This window comes from Halichoerus grypus, chromosome X (genome assembly GCF_964656455.1).
Source record: "Halichoerus grypus chromosome X, mHalGry1.hap1.1, whole genome shotgun sequence".
Lineage (NCBI taxonomy): Eukaryota > Metazoa > Chordata > Mammalia > Carnivora > Phocidae > Halichoerus > Halichoerus grypus.
The window spans coordinates 5,010,385-5,031,281 of NC_135727.1; the positions used below are offsets into that span (position 1 = coordinate 5,010,385).

The 20,897-nt window shown below is 50.2% G+C and overlaps 1 protein-coding gene across 4 annotated transcripts in view; it reads right to left on the reverse strand.

Annotated features, from left to right (window-relative positions):
• Positions 1 to 363: 363 nt before the first annotated feature.
• LOC118529413 (uncharacterized) overlaps positions 364 to 20,897 on the reverse strand; it is a 263,313-nt gene continuing 242,779 nt past the window's right edge. For 3 of the 4 annotated variants that reach the window (XM_078064752.1, XM_078064751.1, XM_078064753.1), the window contains 4 exons: positions 20,690 to 20,818; positions 12,790 to 12,861; positions 2,011 to 2,553; positions 364 to 1,765 (listed from right to left, as the gene is read on the reverse strand). In XM_078064752.1, the coding sequence (XP_077920878.1) occupies positions 2,521 to 2,553; positions 12,790 to 12,861; positions 20,690 to 20,818 (234 nt within the window). In that variant the 3' untranslated portion in view covers positions 364 to 1,765; positions 2,011 to 2,520. The remainder of the gene's footprint in view (positions 1,766 to 2,010; positions 2,554 to 12,789; positions 12,862 to 20,689; positions 20,819 to 20,897) is intronic. The other variant, XM_078064754.1, reaches the window with a different exon arrangement.

The following is a 20,897-nucleotide window of genomic DNA, read 5'->3' on the forward strand; positions in this document are numbered from 1 at the left end:
ATAAGATGCACACATCCCCTTCAATTCCTTTCTGCAAAAGTCCATTACGTATCTTATCATGTGCGAGGTGTCGGGGACTGGAAGGCAAGTTCAACTCCATCCCCCGGGGGAGAGAATCCTAGTTAGGAGAATTGGCCACCCTGATATGGCCCCGTGGACCCACGGGAAGGGACTAGGGCAGAGGGAGTCATTCTCAGCTCTGCAGGGCTAGGAAGGCTTCTAGGAAGTGGTGGGGTTTGAGCTGAGCCTGGAAAGGTGGAAAGAAGGTGAGCAGGTGTGGAAAACATCCTAGGTGAGGAAGAAGCGAGCAGAGGCCCAGGGACAGAGGACGCCAGGGTAAGCTGGGGAGAAAAGGGACTGATATGGGGTATGGATGTGCATGAGGATGGGTGGGGGAGTGGGGAGAGCGTGGCTGGAGAGGTAGGCTGGGGCCACCTGATGCTGAGAGCCAGACTGAGTGGCTCAGATAGCATCTCGCAGGTACTAGGGAGCTATCACAGGCTTGTGAGTAAGGGCAGGAACCAAGCTGGACTTTGGGAATACACCTCTGGTGGCTGAATGGAAGAATATACATTATCTCTCATGGGACTCTTCTTTTCTTTTCTTCTCTTCTCTTTTCTTTCTCTTTTGCTTTTCTTCCTCTTTTGCTTTTATTTATTTACTTACTTGGCCAGGGAGGATTTGTGGTTGTGACCTGATTTGGGAAAAGGTCTTTGCAGAGGAAATCAAGTTAAGGATTTCAAGATGAGCTCATCCTGGATTATCTGGGGGTGGGGGGTCGAAATCTAATGACAAGTGTCCTAAGAAGAGGAACAATGCAGAGGAGAACGAGAAGGCCATGTGAAGACGGGGGGGCAGAGACTGGAGGGACGCGGCCACGAGCCAAGGCACCACCAGAAGCTGGAGGACGTGCGGAAGGATCCTCTCCTAGAGCCTTCAGAGAAAGCACAAACCTGCTGACACCCGGGTTTCAGCCCCGTGGTACTTTCTCGAAGACCATGCGCAGTTCCCATCTGCCTCCCCTAGTAGACTGTGCACTCACAGAAGGCAGGGGCCATGTCTTTCTTGTCGTTTCGGGCCCAGCATGGAACACAGGCCTAGCCCGCACTGGGCCCTCGGGGAACGTAGGCCGAGTGGAGGACCGGGGGCCACTCGGTCTCTCCCACCTGTCAGGCCCCCTGGGCCCTGTGCACACCAAGCGTGGTCTGCCATATTTACGTGGCTGTTCGCCCTTTTGTGTTCCTGATCGACAGATAATAGAAGTATCGCTAGCTGTTACATGGAGTCTGCAAAACGTTTAAATATTGGAGTAGAGAGAGGAATGGCAGACAAGGAAATGAGGCCCGGCCCTGTGATGCTTCCCTCCACCAGGCCTTTTCCTAGGCCGAACTGGAGGAGTCCCAGGCCGCGGCCTTCAAGTGCAGCACAGCTCCTCACCAGCCTGGCTCCTGACCAGCCACTCGCAGCCCAACGCAGAGCACCGGGCGGGCAGCGGAGGCCCTAGCAGCCCAGCCAGCTAGGAAATGTCCACGGGGTCTCCAGTCCCATCTGGCCACTTCCTCACCCCGTTTTAGAATCTGCTGGCTGCGAAGAGCCTAGTCACATAAAGCTGATCCCGGGAGCTTCCCCCACGGCGCGGGGGAGGCAGCTTTGCACTCTGCTCCTCGTCCGCTGCTCCTTGCAGCTACTGCTTCCTGCAGGGATTCCGAAGACAGGCTTTTGAGGGCTGCTCCGTGCTGCAGGGCCCCTGGGGCCAGCGTGCTGGCTAAAGAGAAATGGTTTAGACAACTTGCTTTAAATAATCTGGCAAATGAATCTCCTTTCTTTATTCATTAGGGATATTTGCACCTAAATAGCCTCTTTGTTTCCTGTGATTTGGGTCCCCAGCCAAAGCGGGCGGGCGCGGGGACCGACAGGGCCAGGGCTCAGGAGGGAGGGGAGATGCTTCTGCAAAGCCCAGAGATGGGCCAGGACCGAGAGCCTCCCTCTGCCTCTAGCGCCCTCTCTTACCTCCAAGGCGCCTCCAAGAACTTCAAGCTCTAGGCGGAGGTCCGAGAGGAGTTTCCTCCGGCCAAGGAGGCCCAAAGCCAAGGATCTGGAGTCGGGTAGCTCTCGGATCACCTCCTGGCTTCTCGACAGGCTGCAGAGGGGCTGCAGACAAGCCTGTCCTGGCTCAGCAGTCGGCTGTCTGCCGAGGCCGGGATGATCCGAAGAAAGGCAGCTTGCGGGGCTGTTGGCAGGGCTCTGCCCGGGAGAAGGCGGGCTGGGGGCCGGCGGGCGCTGGTTCTGTTGCACCTGTGGTTTGTGGCTTGTGGCCTGTGACCCACCCGCCTGGCCCCTGGGCCCTCACCCAACTGTGCAGAGGCCCTCAGACAAACACTTTGGAAAATGAGGGCTGAAAGAAGAAAGGTGCCCCTCCTGGGCGCTGTGTTAATGGAACTTCCGTGGAACCTCACGTCCCTGGGGACGGCAAAACTCCTTGAACATACCTCTGATTGGAATTTTCTTCATTTTCTTGTTTCAGTCTCTCTCACCACGGATTTGCTGGTGTATCTGATGAGACCAAAAAAAAAAAAAAAACCAGGAGAAAAATTTCTCTACAGATTAGCTACATTTTCATTCAGTTTGTTTTATGAGCATGAAAGGTTGAAACATAAAGTATCCAGATTACCTGTATTAATGAGATGTTTTATATTGAAAAAACACACAAGAAAATAAGTTGTAATATAAAACTCAGCAGGCTTTGATTTTCTGCCACCAAGCTATTCAAAAAAATAATAATTAAGACGCAAACAGTAAACTGATTCTATGCATAAATTAGAGCTGCCAAAGGCAAATGTTTGCTTTTTAGATTATGATGTATGTAGATTTAGCTGTAAACTATGGGCTCCACACGTTAATTGAGCTAAACCTGAGTTCTCAGGCGCGGTGGCTGGGCCAGGGCAGAGGCGCCCTGGTGGGGGGGCGGGGTGCAGCCCAGGCAGGGGCTGCGGTGGGGGGGGTGGGGGTGGAGAGGGCTTCCTCCCCTGCAGTGCCATCGAAGGCCAAGACTGAGCCAGCAGACGCCTGGTGCCAGGAATGCACAATGCTCAGCCAACGGGACCATTAGAACTGTCAGCCCCCACAGCAAACCACCCCCTCCCCGCCAGGAACTGAAATGCACATTGCTGGGTGCCATCAGCGAGGCAAAGAGACCTCGTGGGAGGGGGCGCGGACTTCAGTTGCTTTTCTCCTGTTAAGCCCTGAGATGCCCACAAGCTAGTCTTGCTCGAGGAAGAACTCAGTTATGTCTACACACACGTCCTTAAACTGTCTCCCGTTAGTCTGCACAGACGGCAGCCAGTGCTCCCCAAACAACAAGCGGGCCACGGCAGATTGTGAAAATGCTGATGGATAAGCATCCCAAAACATTGCCATTATCACAGACCAAACACTGGGGCATCTGAGACCCAAACAGCTCTCCGTGGAAAAGTCTTAATAGTAGGAATTTTCTTAGTTGGCTTCAAAAAGCTAGGGTCAGACATGTGACAAGGGCCCCGAGCCTGGGCTGTGCTGGAGGCAGGATTCCAGTATCCACGGGGCCAACCCCCGCCGCCCACTCCCACCTTGACCCCTCGGGGCCTCTCTCCCACCTGTCAGCCCTCTGGGGAGGCAGTGGTAGGATCAGGGTGGATTCAGCTGGAACGGCCCTCCCTCAAAGAGAGGCTCTTCTAGCCCCGCTTTCCACACCGACCCCACGGGGCTCTTGGCCCCGCAGCTGCCCAGAAGCAGCTGGGGCGCAGTGCTGGCCACAGACACTTGCAGGGATGGGGCAAGGGGACAGGGGGCTTCTAGGCCTGTGAATGCCACCTTCTTGCACAGAAGGAAGGAACCCTGGCCCTGGCTCTGGCCCAGCCTAGCCACTTGACTCTCTGAGGGGCCTCTAGCACTTTCTGCAAGGGGGGGCGGGGGGTGTTGGAGTCTTCGTTTTCCCAGGTGTGAAACCTTTACATGATTGCCCGGACATTTTTCACGGGCTTATTCTGTCCTTGGCTTATATTGATTGTCACGACGCACAGCCCCTGCAAGCTGAGGGGCTGGGGGCATGGTGACACCCACCACCCCCGGCAGCTACTCTCAGGGCATCCCACTCAGGGCCCCACTGCCCACAGCCTCCCACCCTGGCAGTCTCGGCGAGGTCTGTAACTACTGATTATTTCTTACTTTCAAGGCTGGAAATACACCAACTCTCTTTATCCACAGATTCATGGCTGTCCCTGGAGGGTTAAAATATAAATAGCAGTTTCCAAGCGTACTAATAAATAGATGAAGCTAAGCAAACAATTTCTCAGCTGGCCTCCCAGCCCCTCAGTGGACCCTCTGCCTGTGTTGTTAATGTGCCCACCAGTTTCTCTGGGCACGTTCCCCTCTTGCTGAGGCCAGAGAGAGCCTGGTGAAGTGGGCTAAAAATAAAATGAACAAGAGGCAGCAAACAAGTAAAGGACACTGCCCAGGGACCAACCCTGAGCCCCAGGAGCCCACACTGGGGAGGCTAGAGGGGCCTTGGACTGGCATTGCCCTGCGCCGGGGGAGGACGAGCTGTGGATGATACTCTTTATCAGCCCCACAGTGGGAGGGAGCACCCTGTCCCTGGAGTGGTGACGGGACTGGAGGGGTGGAGACAGAGGGGCCCAAGGCTGGCGTGGCCTCCCATCCCTGTGCAACACTCAGGCAGCCAGAGCGGACCCAGGGTGGCTCAGGGGGCCCTGACACGCCTGGAGGCCGGAGCCCTGAGCCGGCCAGGCCCTGAGAGCCTGTGGGAGGGACAGGCAGGGCCCTCCGGGGCAGCCAGGTCTCCGGCCCACGCTGCAGGACAGGTGGGAAGACTAGGCCCCCAGGGGGCAGGGTCGGTGGCCACGGGGACAGGCAAGTCAGGGCCAGCCCGGGGTCCCTGTGTCCTTGGCCAGGGCTCTCGCAGAGACTCCCCAGGGGCCTGTGGTCTCCGGAGGACCCAGAAGCCCCATCCAAGACCACCAGGAGCAACCGGTCCGAGGCCTGGGCCGCTGGGGGAGATTTTCTCGTTGAGGACTCAGTTGGCCTGGTCTGCTGACCCCGGTCACCTGCTGAAGGGGGCATCTGTCGAGCACACGGCCCCTGGGAACACGAGTTGGCCCTGGTGCCGGCCGATGGGGCTTTGCCAATGGGCGCCCATGGCTTTCCCTCCTTCCCTCTTTCCCTGCCCCCCTTCCTTCCCAGCCTGTCAGAGGGATGCAGGGACAGGGCCTCAGCTCCAGGTCCCCTTCACCTCCCACGTGAATGTCTGTCTGTCTGTCTCCCGCCGCCCTCGAATAGCAGGCTGCTCCACAGGAGCTGGAGGCCACTGGCTTCCCCAGCCCCCGCCCCCCACCCCGGTGCTGGGCCTCTCAGCAAAGGACAGCAGGCCACATGGGTCGCTGACCCCCAGGCAGGTCCCGGCCTGGGGGAGGCACACACGGGGCTTTCGATGTACCCGGAGCTCTAGTGGCAGAACCCTGCCCGCCAGCGCAGACAGGGCCCGAGTCCCCGGTGTGGCAGGGACGCACAGAGGAGACAGCGACGGGCTGCAGCCCGGCCTCCCCCCTCCCCGCCGAGCCCTGCCCTGGTCCTCCTCAGAGGGCCAACAGGGGCAGGTCCCCCTGGGCAGAGGACCAGCCCTAGAGACTGAGACCTCCACAGGATGAGCCTGGGCTGCAGGCACGGGGGCAGGAAGAGACCCGCCTGCCAAGGGGCCCTGGGCCCCACTCGGGGCAGCCAGCTGAGCCCCACAGGACCCCACCCCTGGGGCAGCGTGGTGGCCCAAAGCCCCAGACACAGGGCTCCGGGGCTCCAGAGGGGTTTGGTTAAACCGGAAACCACCTGGAGGACCTGGGGGCTGAGGTGACCAAGGAGGAGGCTGAGGGTGGGCGAGGGGCCGTCGTCCCCGGGGCTCCCGGGGCGGGCTCACGGGCCCTCCCTCTCCCCCCAGGGCCAGAGTTGTATGTCCAACAGTCTGCTGGACATGTCCACCTGGATACGCCTTAAGCTCCTCCAACAGACCATGACCAAACCCGAACTTTAGCACCCTCCCTCACACACACACAGACACACACACACACACACACACAGACACACACACACACACACACACACACACACACACACACACACACACACACACACACACACACACACAGATACCACTGAGGAAATGCCTGAAGGGAGTTCCCTAATCCCTGGAGCCCAGGCATGTCTTCCTAATTCCTCCCCTGGCCCCTCTCCCAGAACAACCCATGGGCTCCTCAGTCTCAGGCTCCAGGGAGGGATCTTTCGCCTTTCCCCTCGGACCACACCTCTGCAGGTGCCAAGGCTGAACCCCTCTTGGGGCTGGGCCTCCTCCCTCCCCTCCCACCTACTCACATCATATCCCTCTGTTCTGATGGGAAGCCTTTTACTTTCAACCTTAAATACTTAAATGCTTTGCTGGGCCTCCCTGGGGTTGGTGTCCAGCTCGGACCGTGCGACACTCACAGTTTCGATAGGGAAATTTCGCCGAACCACGGAAATCTGCAAGCTTGTGTGAGGTGTGTACTTATTTTGTTTTTTGTGACGAGTTCTGGGCATTTTCCAGTATCCAGTTGTTTCACTGTTCAGAGCCCTCTTCCCTAAGCTGGTTTTTTTGTGCCAGCTGAGCTTCTGTGTCAGGAATGACACACAGCGCCACCGGCCTCTCGTGGGCCCCAGCTGCACGGACCCAGAGAGGACAGCCCAGCTGAGCCTCTTGGAATCGGGGCTTCCCTCTCCGCTGCCTGCGGGATTGACTTCTATGAAAACGGAGATGTGTTTAGGACAAGAGTGGCCCCCTGGTCCGTTGGACTCCAGCTCTACCTTTCTTGTCTGGTTTCTTGGAAGCTAAATTTGGAAGGATCCTGGTCTTTGATTTCCTCTTGGCCTAGGGGACCCATCCTCTTCACAACGTATAAAGAAAAGATCAGAAACCAAACTGCAGCCCGTTGCCTACAAGAGTTGCTGACATCTCGAAGCAAACAAGTCTGCCGAGGGACAATTAGGCTGATGCAGGCTCTCTGGATTTCCATTCCATTTCTTTTAACTGCCTCAGTACCAGCTGAACTGCCAGTCCTGGGAGATGAAATTGAACCCAAGGATTTCCCCAGCTATCTGGAATGAAGTTTTCACTTCTTTAATTAGAGTCCCAGAATGTCAAGGCTGCAGGGGCCCTTGGGATCAGCTGGCCCGTCCCCATCACAGGACTGACAGCCAGACTGGGAGGCCCAGCTGGGGGCCCACCCCTGCCTCCTCTCCTGCCAGGGCCCTTCCTGTTACACCTGCTGCTGCTAGTTTTTTCCTCTGTGATAGACTTTTCTTGCAGACACACTAGGTGCTCAATAGGCACTCGGTAAAGGGTATCAGGGCTCTTCTGCAGTCTCCAGGCTGCAAGTCTTGGATCCACCAAGCATTCAGCCTTTATAGTAAGTGGATGCCAAATTTCTTTCTCTAGACCCCAACACATGCAGGAGACCACGCAGCACCTCTACCTGACTTTGAATGCTCCTGCTGGTTCGGTCCCAACCTTATTTGGCACCTACATTCTTGTGCAGGACACCTATGTTCCCTGAACAGACCAGGCAATTTCCCACCCCCCGGGCCATTGCTCTTGCTAGTCCCTCAAACCAAGAGGCTACTCAATCCTGGCTATCCACCAAGACCCTTTTCTTTTTTCAAGGCCCATCTCCGGGATTCCTTTTTCTGGGAAGCATTTCCAAAGAGAGCTCCACCACATTGCTCCCTCCTTCCCCCACAATCTACTCATTCATTCCACAGATATTTTAATGGGCACCCACCATGTGGCAGGCACTGTTCTAGGCACAGGAGCTATGGCGGTGAACAAGGCCAATGAAAGTCTCTGCTTTCATGGAGCTGACATTCTAGTGGCGAAGAGAGGCAATAAAGGGAAGAAGTAAATGATGTAGAATTTTAGAGGTGGCATTAACTTCTCCTGCACCCCCTGGTTCTACTTATCTACATGTTGTCCTTATTTTCTTCTGCCCTGTGGTGTGGTCACTTTGTTGATTCTTCCATCTCTCACTGGGAGTCAGCTCCTTGACGGTAGTGGCCAAGGCCTGGTATGCTCTGCAGCCCTCTGGCCAACAAGCATACAGCAAGCACTCAAGAAACACTTGCGAAATGAGCATGTAAATGAATGAGTGAGTGAGTGAATGGATGAGAGTGTGTGTGTGTGTGTGAGTAAATGAGTGAATTGGTGAGTGAACGAATAAGTGGGTGAATGGAGGAGTGAGTGCATGGATAAGTGAGTGGATGAGTGAGTGAGAGGACGAATGAATGAGTGAATGTGTGAGTGAACAGATGAGTGAGTGACTGAATGAATGAATCAGTGAGTGAATGAATAGATAACTGAGTGGATGAGTGAATAGATGAGTGAATGTGTGTGTGGACGAATGGATGAGTGAGTGGACAAGTGTGAATGCCAGGGAGGGGTCTCTAGGCTCAGGACACGTGGTTTTTAGCTTTTCCAAAACAAGGCTTCTACACCTGAAAGCTAGGTGGCTTGGGCGTAGGATTTCTGAGGCCCAGGAGAAGTCAGCAGTGGTTCTCATGCCACAGAACAAAGAAGTGACTACAGAAACTCAAGATAGCAACTTTGTGGTCCGCGCCACAGTTTTGCTTCATTAGAGTAGAGACTCTGGCTACCTTTCAGGGGAAGACATTTCCAGGGGCCTAGCCTTACTGATCCAGCCCCTCATGGCCAGGATGTGCTCCCATAGCACCTCTGATTTTGTGGCAAGCATCAGTAGTATACAGAATGAGAGGCCTTTACAATTTCATATAGAAAAAGAAAAAGTAAACACCAATTCCTCCCTTGACCCATTCTTTGTTAAATATGTGTTGGAATTAGCTGGTTCTTATACTGCCAAATCCCTTTTAATTATTTGCCAAAGATTTTCATATCATTATTAACCAAGTGAATCTTATCCTAAATCTTAATTTTATTTGATGTTTAAGGGATTAAGGGAATGATTTTATGACCTAAAATGTGAATGGTCTCTTTCTAAAAATCCAATCGGTGGTGTAATTGAGCTGTGAACGCTATTTTAGTTTTCTTACAACATATATAATCTGCTGTGGGATTTTATTTTCTCAAGAGACTTGATTTATCTGCTCTTTATACACATCCAGTCTCTGTAAATATGCTTTTGGCTTTTCAGTAATACTATGAGACCTGAATGCTTTGGCAGAGATCAGCAGGGGTAGGAGATGGAGAGGAACGTTGCCATGCATTTAAACAGACTAGGCTGACAGAAAAAAGAACATTTTAAGCATTTACAAAGTATTCAATATACTTTTATTTATTTTGTTTTAAATATTTTAATTTTTAATTTTTAAATTTTTTATTTAAATTCAATTTAGTTAACATATAGTGTATTATTAGTTTCAGAAGTAGAATTTAGTGATTCAGCAGTTGCATGTAACACCCAGTGTTCATTCCACCAGTGCCCTCCTTAATGCCCGTCACCCAGTTACCCCATCCCCCCTACCTCCCCTCCAGCAACCCTCAGTTTGTTTCTAGAGTTAAGAGTCTCTTATGGTTTGCCTCCCTCTCTGTAGGTAATCTCTACCCCCAACGTGGGGCTGGAGCTCACAACCCCGAGATCAAGAGTCACACGCTCTACGGACTGAGCCAGCCAGGCGCCCCTCAATATTAGATATGTTTCATAGTGTTCCATGAATTAGCCTAGGGTTAACTGGGTTGTTGTTGCTGTTTTTTAAGTTAGTTTTTCCTTTAGTTTTGGTCACTATTTTTTGTTGCTGCTGTTGTTTTAATCGGGGTGACCTTTGCCATTGGGAAGACAGCTGCTTACTTATCAAATGGTGTGTTTTGGGATGTCCTTATGATCCAACTGGGTTCAGACTGCAAAGTGAATCCACTCAACACTATCCAAGGGGGCCTGAATATGACTCAAAGTTTCCCTTCAACCCCCAAAGCCCAAAGCCACGGGTGACGCATCAGTGCTCAACAGCCTGGCTCTGTGCACAGTCAGGAGCACTCGGGCTCTCGGGAACACCAACTGAACTTTCAGGGCGGAATAGCAGAAAACACACTCCCCCGACTACTTTATGGGCCTCTTTCATCAAACCAGAATCATCTCTCAGTTTCTGGGCTAGAAAGCTTAGCATCATCGTTCAGTCTCCAGCCCCCTTCCCCTTCCACTGACTCGTAACAAAGGGCCATCATTTTAACTTTCTCTTCTCAATGTCTCTTGGATGCATCCCTCCCTTTCTGTTTTCCCTGCCGCCTCATTCATCCAGGCCCCTGTGATCTCAGCCTTGGACACCCCAATAACCCCCACATTCTTTTCTCAGCCTCATGCTCCCATGCTGAGACCTGACTTGACTCTCCATTCATCCTCCTAAGAATCTCTCTCTTCTGCTCCCTGACATGCTAGGGAACCCTTTGCCCCCCATGACAACTCCAGGCTTTCCCAGTTGATTTTCTAGATCCTTACTAACGTGGCTATCCCCAACCTTTAGCCTTCTAATCCCTAATGAACGCAGCCTGGGTCAGTAGCTGTTGAGAGACATCTGTATTTTGTGGTTTTGGTAGAAAGCTGGACAGACAGACTGATGGAATGGAAGAGTGAGCTTGGAGACAGTCCCATGTACAGATAAAATCTGCTTTATGACAGAGGAGTGGGGGAGGGAACAGTCTTCTCAATCAATTGTACAGGGACAACTGGGTATCCATAAGGATAAAAAACGAAATAGGGCCCCTACTTCACATCACACACACAAATCAAGACCAGGTGGATTGAGGACTTAAATGTGAAAGGTAAAACTATAAAGCTTTCAGAAGATCATAGAGGAGAATATCTTCATGACCTAAGGGTAGGGAAAGATTCCTTAAACATGGCATGAGAAACACAAAGCATAAGGGAAAGGGGGACAAGCTGGACTACATTAAAATCAGGGGAGAAAAGTCAAATTCATAGAAACAGAAACAGAGTGGACACAAGTGGTTGCCAGGGGCTGAGGGGTGGGGGAAATGAAGAGAAGTTGGTGAAAGGGTACAAACTTTCAGTTATAGGATGAATAAGGTCTGAGGATCTCATGTAAAGCATGGTGACTGTAGTTGATACCACTGGATTGTATAACTGAACTTTGCTAGGGGAGTAGAAATTCAGTGTTCTCAACAACAACAAAAAAGGTAAATATGTGAGGTGATGGATGTGTTAACTAACTCAGTTGCAGGAATCCTTTTACAATGTCTACATATATCAAATCATCACATTGTACACTTCAAATATATTACAATTTTATCTGTCAATTATACGTCAATAAAACTGGGAGAAAAAAGTATCCACATTAGACTGGGAGTTCCAGGGCAGTGGAGCCAAGTGGGACCCTGGGTGCCAGCATAGCGCAGATCTCAGGGCAGAGACACTCTGGGGAGCTGTGGTTGATGAAATTAGGAGGACGCTCTCAAGAAGTGCTGCCCTTGATTTGCTTGAGAGGAGATATCTGTTGACTGCACACCACTGTGTCATCCAAAGCACAGTTGTGCTTTAAGGGGCTGCCATTCGAAGCTCAGGGTAGGGTGTATGTAACTCCCAAGACTTGGACACTACCTCTGGGGACCCTGCTGGGAAGGTAGCTTGGCGCTGGCTGGTCACAAGACAGTTACTGCCCACAACTGTGGTCACCTACCTCTTTGGGCCCCCTGTGGGCATTTTTTTTGCTGGCCTTCATCTTCATTGTTAGCACTGTTTACTTTTTGCCACTCAATCTACTTTCTTTTTAGGGTGCTGTCTTCTAGCTTATTTTACTATTTAAAATTTTTTCCTACCTTTTAATTTTTTCCCTCTCTTTTATTTTATTTGTTTATTTTAAGCTCAATGCGGGGCTTGAACTCATGACCCCAAGATCAAGAGTCACATGCTCTACCAACTGAGCCAGCCAGGCACCCTTCTAGCTTTTTATTTTTAACTTGTTTTGACAAAAGACGGGAAATGACAGCATGAGGGAAGCAACTTTGAGGAGAATTTCTTGTCTAGACCAGGGAGACAGGAGGCCCTTGGTGGAACCCCCATTTTGATGGCAGGGCAGCCCTTGACCACTAAGTCATTCTGCTGGTCTGTATTTATATTTCAAGCTGCCTACCTTGGACAGTTGTCTGCTGGCAGCCCAAGGAAAATGTTAGATGATGCTAACACTTAATGACTACAGACATCCAACAAGGGTTTCACTAGGGGGCCCATTAATGACAACTGACCACAGTAACAAGGGGAAAGCAGTGCGTTGGGAGGCCAGCCCCAAAGGGGCTTCCTAGTGTTGCCCCTCACCTGAAACCCCTGGGAAGGTGACCCCTGATAAGGTTATAGGAATTCCTTTGGACAGAAACCAGGCCCCAGGAACACCCTTAACTGTGCAGTTAGGACCCGTTCAGGCAAGGATTCCCCCAAGAGCTCCCACCTCTCCTGAGGCCATGCAGGATGCTGTCTGCAACTGGCATTCTTCAGGTAGTGGTGACAAGCATCTTGGGAGTCATCGTAAGTGTCTCTCCTCCAACACACACACATGAGGGCTCCATACAGCAGGAGCTGGCTGAGGAGAGGACCACCTCCTGCAGTCCCCAAAGGTTCCTCACTCCATATGTCTGTCCAGTTGCAACCTGGAAGGCTGACTTACTTGCCCGGCATCCCACATGACCACACATCATGACCAAAAGTAGAGAGTGGGGACTTGAACTCAGATGCCTACCTTTTGTGTGAGTGAGTGCTGCTGGCCCATGCACCCACAGATATTCTGTTCTGGAACAGACCTTGCTCTCACCTGAAATGAGGTCAAGTTTAAAAGAGATGAACATGACAGCCAATGGTAATGTGGAATGGGATGCAGAGGACACAAGAGATGGGCTGTGCTAATAAGTATTGTCTTGGTAACATTTGTTATGGAAAGAAAGGCACCATCGTTTCTCTAAATTCCAAGGAGACACTGTTCTAAGAAGGGTTGCAATTTTGTGAACCTCCCCACTCCCCTGTTGATGATCTCTTGTGAGGCCCTGCTACCAAGGTTCCATGCCAAGCTGCAAGACATTCTTCTTGTCATGACAACCTCTATATTCTATAGCACAATATATGGAATGCTCATATTTGGCCAACTCGTGGACACCACCCAACATAGTGTGCATTATTCTGGCAGGTCTTTCCCTTTCTAAATGGAAGTTGTCAGAAGGTTATAAGAACAGCCAGGCCCATGGTTGGGGCATAAAGACCTAGAACTTTTACGTTCCCATCTGGAAAAGGATGAACAGTGTTGGGAGGGGGGCATCCCTCCTGAGAACCTGGGCTGAACCTCCATCCCAGCTGAGGGAAGGATGCTGGGAGGAAATCAGGACCACTTTCCTTTTGAGTGAGGGGTAGAGAGACATTCTTCCTGTTGGGGGCTGAGATCAGGAAAGAGGGATAAGTGGGTAGGCTAACTCACAAAGTCCAAGTCAATTACCAAGGGGCTTAGTTTAAGGATTCGGAAACAGTCCACAGAGCTCCCCAGACATGCAGGGGCAGAACATGGAGGCATTCCACAGGCCTGAGGCCTGGTGGGGTCACCAGGTGGTAGAAGAAGGGTGGAGGAGTTAGGTGACTGGGGCTGCAAATCCCAGGAGCAAACACTTTGTCCAGAGCAGCATGATTTAAAGCTCTGTTGAGAGACCTGTGGCCTCTGGGCCCAGTGCACCTTGCTTCTTAGAGCCCAGAGAACAAAATGTGCCCAAAATAGAGAGTCAAGCTTGTTCCCCCTTTTCCTGCTAGAACCCCAGTCCGCTGTGTCATGAGGAGGTGTGGGCAGTTTGGGCAGTATCAGGACCAGACCCTTGGCATGGCCTTTGGCCAGGTAGCAGTGTGGTTTCTATAAGGGGCTCCCTGGGCAGCAGATATCAACAAATGGGAATGAATTCTGGAAGGGAAGAAGGTGGTGATAAGTGGATGTTTGTGAACACTAACAAGAGCTCCTTTGGGAATTCCCAGAAATAATCAAGGGGTGTGTTAGTCAATTTGGGCTACTGTAACAAAATTTCACAGACTGGGTGGCTTAAATAATAAACATTTCTCACAGTTCCAGAGCTGGGAAATCCAAAATCAAGGTGTTGGTGGATTTGGTTCCTGTTGAGGGCCCTTTTCCTGGTTTGCAGATAGCCGCCATCTTGCTGTGTCCTTACATGGTGGAGAGAGGGAGAGGGTTCTGGTCCCTCCCTCTTCCTATAAGGACACTAATTTCATCATAGGGCTCCACCCCCATGACCTCATCTAAACCTAATTACCTCCCAAAGGACCCACCTCCAAATATCATCACACTGGGAGGTAGTTAGATTAAACATGATTTTGAGGGACACAAACATTCAGTCCCTAACAGGGGGTGAGTCAGGAGCCTCAGTGAACAGGTAGGGGCAAGAACTGGGCCTCTGGCTTATTAATATTCTTGGGACCCTGTATCTATAGGTAGGTGAGGCCCTGAAACCACAGATTACAAGATGATATGAAGTCTGTGAGGAGGAAGTGTTGGGAGTGCAAAGCTGCCTTTGCCCCCCCACATCAGGCCCTGGAACAAACACACAGCCAGTCTCAGGATGTTGAAGTTTTCTAGATTTCTAGCCCCTGCTGTTTCTTGCACTAAATGGTTAAAAACAGTGGCTTTGCTTCATGCCAATCGAGTGAAACCAGCGCTTCAGTGCCCAGAACCCCTTCCTGGTACAGCTCTTGGTCAGTGGGGACCACAAGAGAATCAAATGACTTTTGGAAAACATAAGTGAAGTAGGAGCCAGTGCTGTGGCAGCTCGCACATTGTGTCCCTGATCTGGTGGCTCCTCTTGTTGACACGGGGTGGGTCCCAGTCCTGTAGTTGCCTCAGCTCCTGCCAGCTTTCTTGGTGAGGGGCACCAGCTTCCCTTGTTGGTCACCCATGGTACCCAGGTTGGAGGTGGCCAGAGACAGATGGGGGTACCAGTGTGCCTTTGTTCTTGCCCATGCCCCATTTTCCTTCCTGACTGTTGGCCTGGGTGACTTCAAGCTAAACACCTGATGCTTAGAGCCCTCCACCAGCCCCCCACCCAGGGCAGCGGGTCCCATCCTACGATAACCCTATCATTCTATATCACCTTGGCCGTGCTGCTTCAACTCAACCCTGATTGGTGTGGAGACACCCCACACCCCAGAAGAAAGAGAGTTTAGAAGCCAGGAAAGTGGATGGTAGGCAGGCAGAAATATACAAAAACACAGCATCCCCTAAAGAGTAAAATTACTTTGCATTTGTGACTGCAACCCAAAAGTGAATGCAGTTTTTTTGGTGACTTTTTTTTTTAAGATTTTATTTATTTATTTTTTAAGTAATCTCTACACCCAACGTGGGGCTTGAACTCACAACTCCGAGATCAAGAGTTGCACGCTCCACCAAACCGAGCCAGCCAGGCATGCCTGGTGACTTTTTTCTTCAGCTTTATTGAGGCTTAATTGACAAATAATTGTTTATATTTAAGGTGCACAACTTGATGTTTTGATACATATATACATTGTAAAATGATTACCAATACTGTTGTATACTTGAATGCACTTTAAAAAGCCCAACCCATAGTAAAAACAGCTTTTGTCCCTCTAAGACACGCTTGGGATTGTTTAGGGGATCTTGATCTTCCTTGTTAATGTCAAGTCTTGCAGTCCTAGGTGGCTATTGCCACAGTCCAGCAGCCAGTTTGGAGCACATGGGCTCAGGTCAGGAGACAACTTGTTGATTCTAATCCTTCTCTGTTCTTCCTCTTTATAAGACCTTAAACATGTCCCGTCCCTAATTTTAGGTCTCAATTTCCCAATCTGCACAATGGCTTGTTTGGATACATTGATGACTTCAAACATTTTTACTTTATCTTTTTTACTTTTTATCTTAAAAAAAAAATGTTTTTTAAGTAATCTTTATACCCAACATGAGGCTGGAACTCATGACCCTGAGATCAAGAGTCACATGGCCTACAACTGAGCCAGCCAGGCGCCCCTCAAACATTTTTATAGTAAGAAATATATTTTGCATGAACACCGAAAACAAGTACACATACAAATCAGTATAAAGTGTAACAAAAGTTTCATGAATCAATACTTAGATTACAACTTCAGATGCTGCTGTACACTGAAGGTTTATGTCCCTAAAACTCGTATGTTGAAACCTAACTCCCAAGGTGATGGTATCAAGAGGTGAGGCCTTTGGGAAGTGATGAGGTCGTGAGGGTGGAGCCCTCACGAATGGGACTGGTGTCCTTATAAAAGAGACCCCAGAGAGCTCCCTTGCCTCTTCCATCATGAGAAGACACAGCGAAAGGATGGCTGTCTAGGAATCAGGAAGTAGACTCTCACCAGACACCAAGTCTGTTGGTGCCTTGATCTTGGACTTCCCAGCTTCCAGAACTGGGAGGAGGAAGTGTTTGCTGTTTAAGCCCCTCAGTCTATGGTATTCTGTTATAGCAGCCCAAACAGACCAAGAAATTGGTACTGAGAATTGGGGTGCTGCTCTAACAAAGCTCTAAACATGTGGGAGCAGCTCTGGAACAGTAGAGACTAGAGCCTCCATTGCTGTGCGTGGGCCTTTAAAGAGAGCTCAGGAAGGAAAGAGAGGTGCTAGAGAGAATGCCTCAGTCTTCTGGATGGAAAAGGTCACTCTGATGAGATCTCACATGGAAATGAGGACATGTTATTGGCAATTGGAGGGGAGGCGATCCTTGTTATATAGTGGCAAAGAACTTGGCTGAACTGTGTTCATGTTCTAGTGTTTTATGGAAGGCGGAACTTGCAAGTAATGAAATAGGATATTAGCTGAAGAGATTTCTAGCAAAGCGTTGAAGGTGAGGCTTGGCTCTTCCTGACAGCTCATAGTGGAATGTGAGAAGAGAGAAGTGACTTAAATATGGGATTGTTCAGCAAAAAAGAAAGAGAACTCAAAGACTGGGAAAATTCCCAGCCCACCCATATTGGGAAAAATGAGAACCCTAAGGGTATGGCCAAGCAACCCTTTGATACGGAGATTAGCAAGGATGTGAACTACAGACCATCATCAACAAAGGCTAGGCACAGAGGTGGGGTGACACCAGCAGATACACTGCCAGCTGGGACTAAAGGAGACAGAGAAAGTGAGGTCAAAAGGAAGGAAGAATGATGGACTTCTCAGACCCTATAGGACTGGAGCGTAATGCCATTCAGCCGCAAACACACACTGTTCTTCCCGAAAGCTCAGGGTGCCTGCACCAGGCCACGGCTGCCTCCACCTAGGTTCCAAAGGACAGGGCGGCCACGTGGAGTCATGGGCTTGGGAGTCCAGCCAGGGAGAACCTCAGGGCACCAGCAGAGAGCCAGCTCGGGGGCAGGGCCCAGGCAGAGAGCCCCCGTGGGCCATCCCAAGGAGCTGGAGGGTACTGTTGCCAGCCCAGTGGGCTTGAAAGAGCATCAAGCCCAACGGGATTATTCTGGAGCCTTAAGGTTTAATGTTTGCCCTGTTGGTTTGAGACTTACTTGGGACCCATTTACCTCTTCCTTCTTTCCTATTTCTCCCTTTTGGAAGGGGACTGTCTATCCTATGCCTGTCCCACCGCTATAACTTGTTTGCTTTCGCGGGCTCACAGCTGGAGAGGAATTGGCCTCAGGATGCACCAAACCTTGGGTCTTGCTCATAGGTGATCTAGATGAGGTGTAGATGAGCCTTTGGCCTTAGACTTTAGAGCTGATGCCAGAACCTATTAAAATTTGGGGGGCTGTTGGGTGGGATTTTGCATGTGAGAAGGACATGAATTTGGGGAACTAGGGGCAGGATGCTTAGACTGAATGTGCCAGAATTCATATGTTGAAATCTTAACCCAGCCTTTGGGAGGTGATGAGGTCGTGAGGGTGGAGCCCTCATGAATGGGACTGATGCCATCATAAAAGAGACCCAGAGAGCTGCCTCAACCTTTCTGCCTTGTGAGAACACAGCGGAAGATGACCATCTATGAACCTCACCAGACAGCAAATCTCTTGCTGCCTTGCTCTTAGACTTCCCGGCTTCCAAAATTGTGAGACATGAATGTTTGTTGTTTAAGCCACCTGGTGCATAGGTTTTGTTTTTGTTTTTTGTTTTTTGTGTTTTTTTTTTTTTTGTAACAGCCCAAATGGACTAAGATGATACACTTGAATATTTTCCATTATGTTTTTTTTTTTAATTTTATTATGTTATGTTGGTCACCATATAATACATCATTGGTTTTTGATGTGGTGATCCACGATCCATTGTTTTCGTATAACACACAGTGCTCCATGCAGTACGTGCCCTCCTTAATACCCATCACCGGGCTAACCAATCCCCCCTCCCCGCTCCCCTCTAAAACCCTGTTTGTTTCTCAGAGTCCATAGTCTCTCATGGTTCATCTCTCCCTCCAACTCCCGCCCCCCATTTTCCCCTTCCTTCTCCTAATGTCTTCCATGTTATTCCTTATGTTCCACAAATAAGTGAAACCATATGATAATTGACTTTCTCTGCTTGACTTATTTCACTTAGCATAATCTCCTCCAGTCCCAGCCATGTTGATGTAAAAGTTGGGTATTCATCTTTTCTGATGGCTGAGTAATATTCCATTGTATATATGGACCACATCTTCTTTATCCATTCATCTGTTGAAGGGCATCTCGGCTCTTTCCACAGTTTGGCTATTGCGGACATCGCTGCTATGAACATTGGGGTGCATATGGCCCTTCTTTTCACTACATCTGTGTCTTTGGGGTAAATACCCAGGGTGCAATCACAAAGACAAACTCAAAGTGATGAAAGACCTCAATGTGAGACAGGAATCCATCAAAATCCTAGAGGAGAACACAGGCAGTAACCTCTTTGACATCGCCCACAGCAACTTCTTTCAAGATACAGCTCTAAAAGCTAGTGAAACAAAAGCAAAAATGAACTTTTGGGACTTCATCAAGATAAAAAGCTTCTGCACAGCAAAGGAAACAGTCAACAAAACAAAGAGGCAACCCACAGAATGGGAGAAGATATTTGCAAATGACACTACAGATAAAGAGCTGGTATCCAAGATCTAAAAAGAACTTCTCAAACTCAACACCCAAAAAACAAATAATCAAGTCAAAAAGTGGGCAGAAGATATGAAAAGACACTTCTCTGAAGGAGACATACAAATAGCTAACAGACACATGAAAAGATGTTCATCATCATTAGCCATCAGGGAAATCCAAATCAAAACCACATTGAGATACCACCTACACCAGTTAGAATGGCAAAAATGGACAGGGAAAGAAACAACAAATGTTGGAGAGGTTGTGGAGAAAGGGGAACCCTCTTACACTGTTGGTGGGAATGCAAGTTGGTACAGCCACTTTGGAAAACAGTGTGGAGGTGCCTCAAAAATTTAAAAATAGAGCTACTCCATTATGTTCTTTTTATTCTGTTTCATGTTTCCAAATATGCTGGTCGAGGCTTGCAAACTTGATTTTAGGACAACCACATGTAGGTCACGAGTTGCAGTTTGAACAACTAACTCTAGATGCTTCTAGTGCATTCAGCCAACCCCCAAGCTCTAGGACACCATGGGGGCATTTAGAGGCCTATGCTGGTAGCCTACCTCTAAAGTGGCTTCCTCTGAGTGTGGACGTCTGGAGGGGGCTGTGTTTTCCCCTCTGCTGGAAAGGCAAAGACATTCACTCCCTGCCCTCCATCCCCACAGGAGGAAAGAGCCTAAGACCCTGAAGACAGGACCCTGTGGCTGGTCCTTTCTGCCACTGCACCTAGGGCTACAGAGCCCAGGAAACCAGAACTACCCAGGGAGAGCACTGACTAGTGCTCACTTCTGGCCATTGCTTACAGTGACAAGGCAAGGGGGCATGAGCTGCGCCGAAGAGCCCTGGGGACACAGCATCACTCTGACCTAGCTAAAGGGCCAGGCACTGGGCTGGGCGGTTCAAGGTCCCGCTAGCTGAGAACCTGACTTGGGCCTTCCTGACTGGGGAGGCAGGTGGACAATTACAGAGGATTCAAGTAGTTAAATAAGCCAGCAAGGTCTGACCAATACCAATGCAGCATGGGCAACATGAGAGTCAGTTTATGTGTGACCCTGGCCAGGCCATGGTCCCCAGTTATTCAATCAAACACTAATCTGAGTGTTGCTGTGAAGGTATTTTGTACTCGTGGGCAACATCTACAATCAGCTGACTTCAAGTCAAGAAGACTACGAACCCTTGATAATGTGGATGGGCCTCATACAATCAGTGAAAGGCCTTCTGAGGTTTCCCAAAGAAGAAATCCTGCCTCCAGACTACATCAGCAACCCCTGACTGAGTTTCCAGCCTGCTGGCCTGCCCTATAGATTTGGGACTTGCCAGGACCCACAATTTTGGGGACCAGCTCCCTAAAATCCATCCATCTCTCTATTCACCCATCCATCCATCCATCCAACCACCCACCCACCTATCCATCTATCTAGGTCTATCTTTCTATCTCATCTCTTGGCTCTGCTTCTGTGGAGAATCTGACTGAGCCAGGTTGACACTCCGTGGGCACTCCCAGGACACTGGTCAACTACAGCCTCGCAGCATTATGGAGGTTTTGGCAACAACGGTTCTGATCAGAATTAGTGGTTAACATTTACCTGCACTGTTCCGACCATGCAGCTCTCTTCCCGGCAGCCCAGAGGTAGCTGGAGAAGGTGGCAGATGAGGCTTGGGGGCAGACTGAGGGGCTCTCCTCTCAGGAGTAGGGGCTCTTCCACCTGAGATCTCTGAAATGGCAACAAGGGGCATTCAGGACTGGCGGACACCAACCAGCTCACCTCTTTTTTCCAAAGCTCAGCCTCTCTG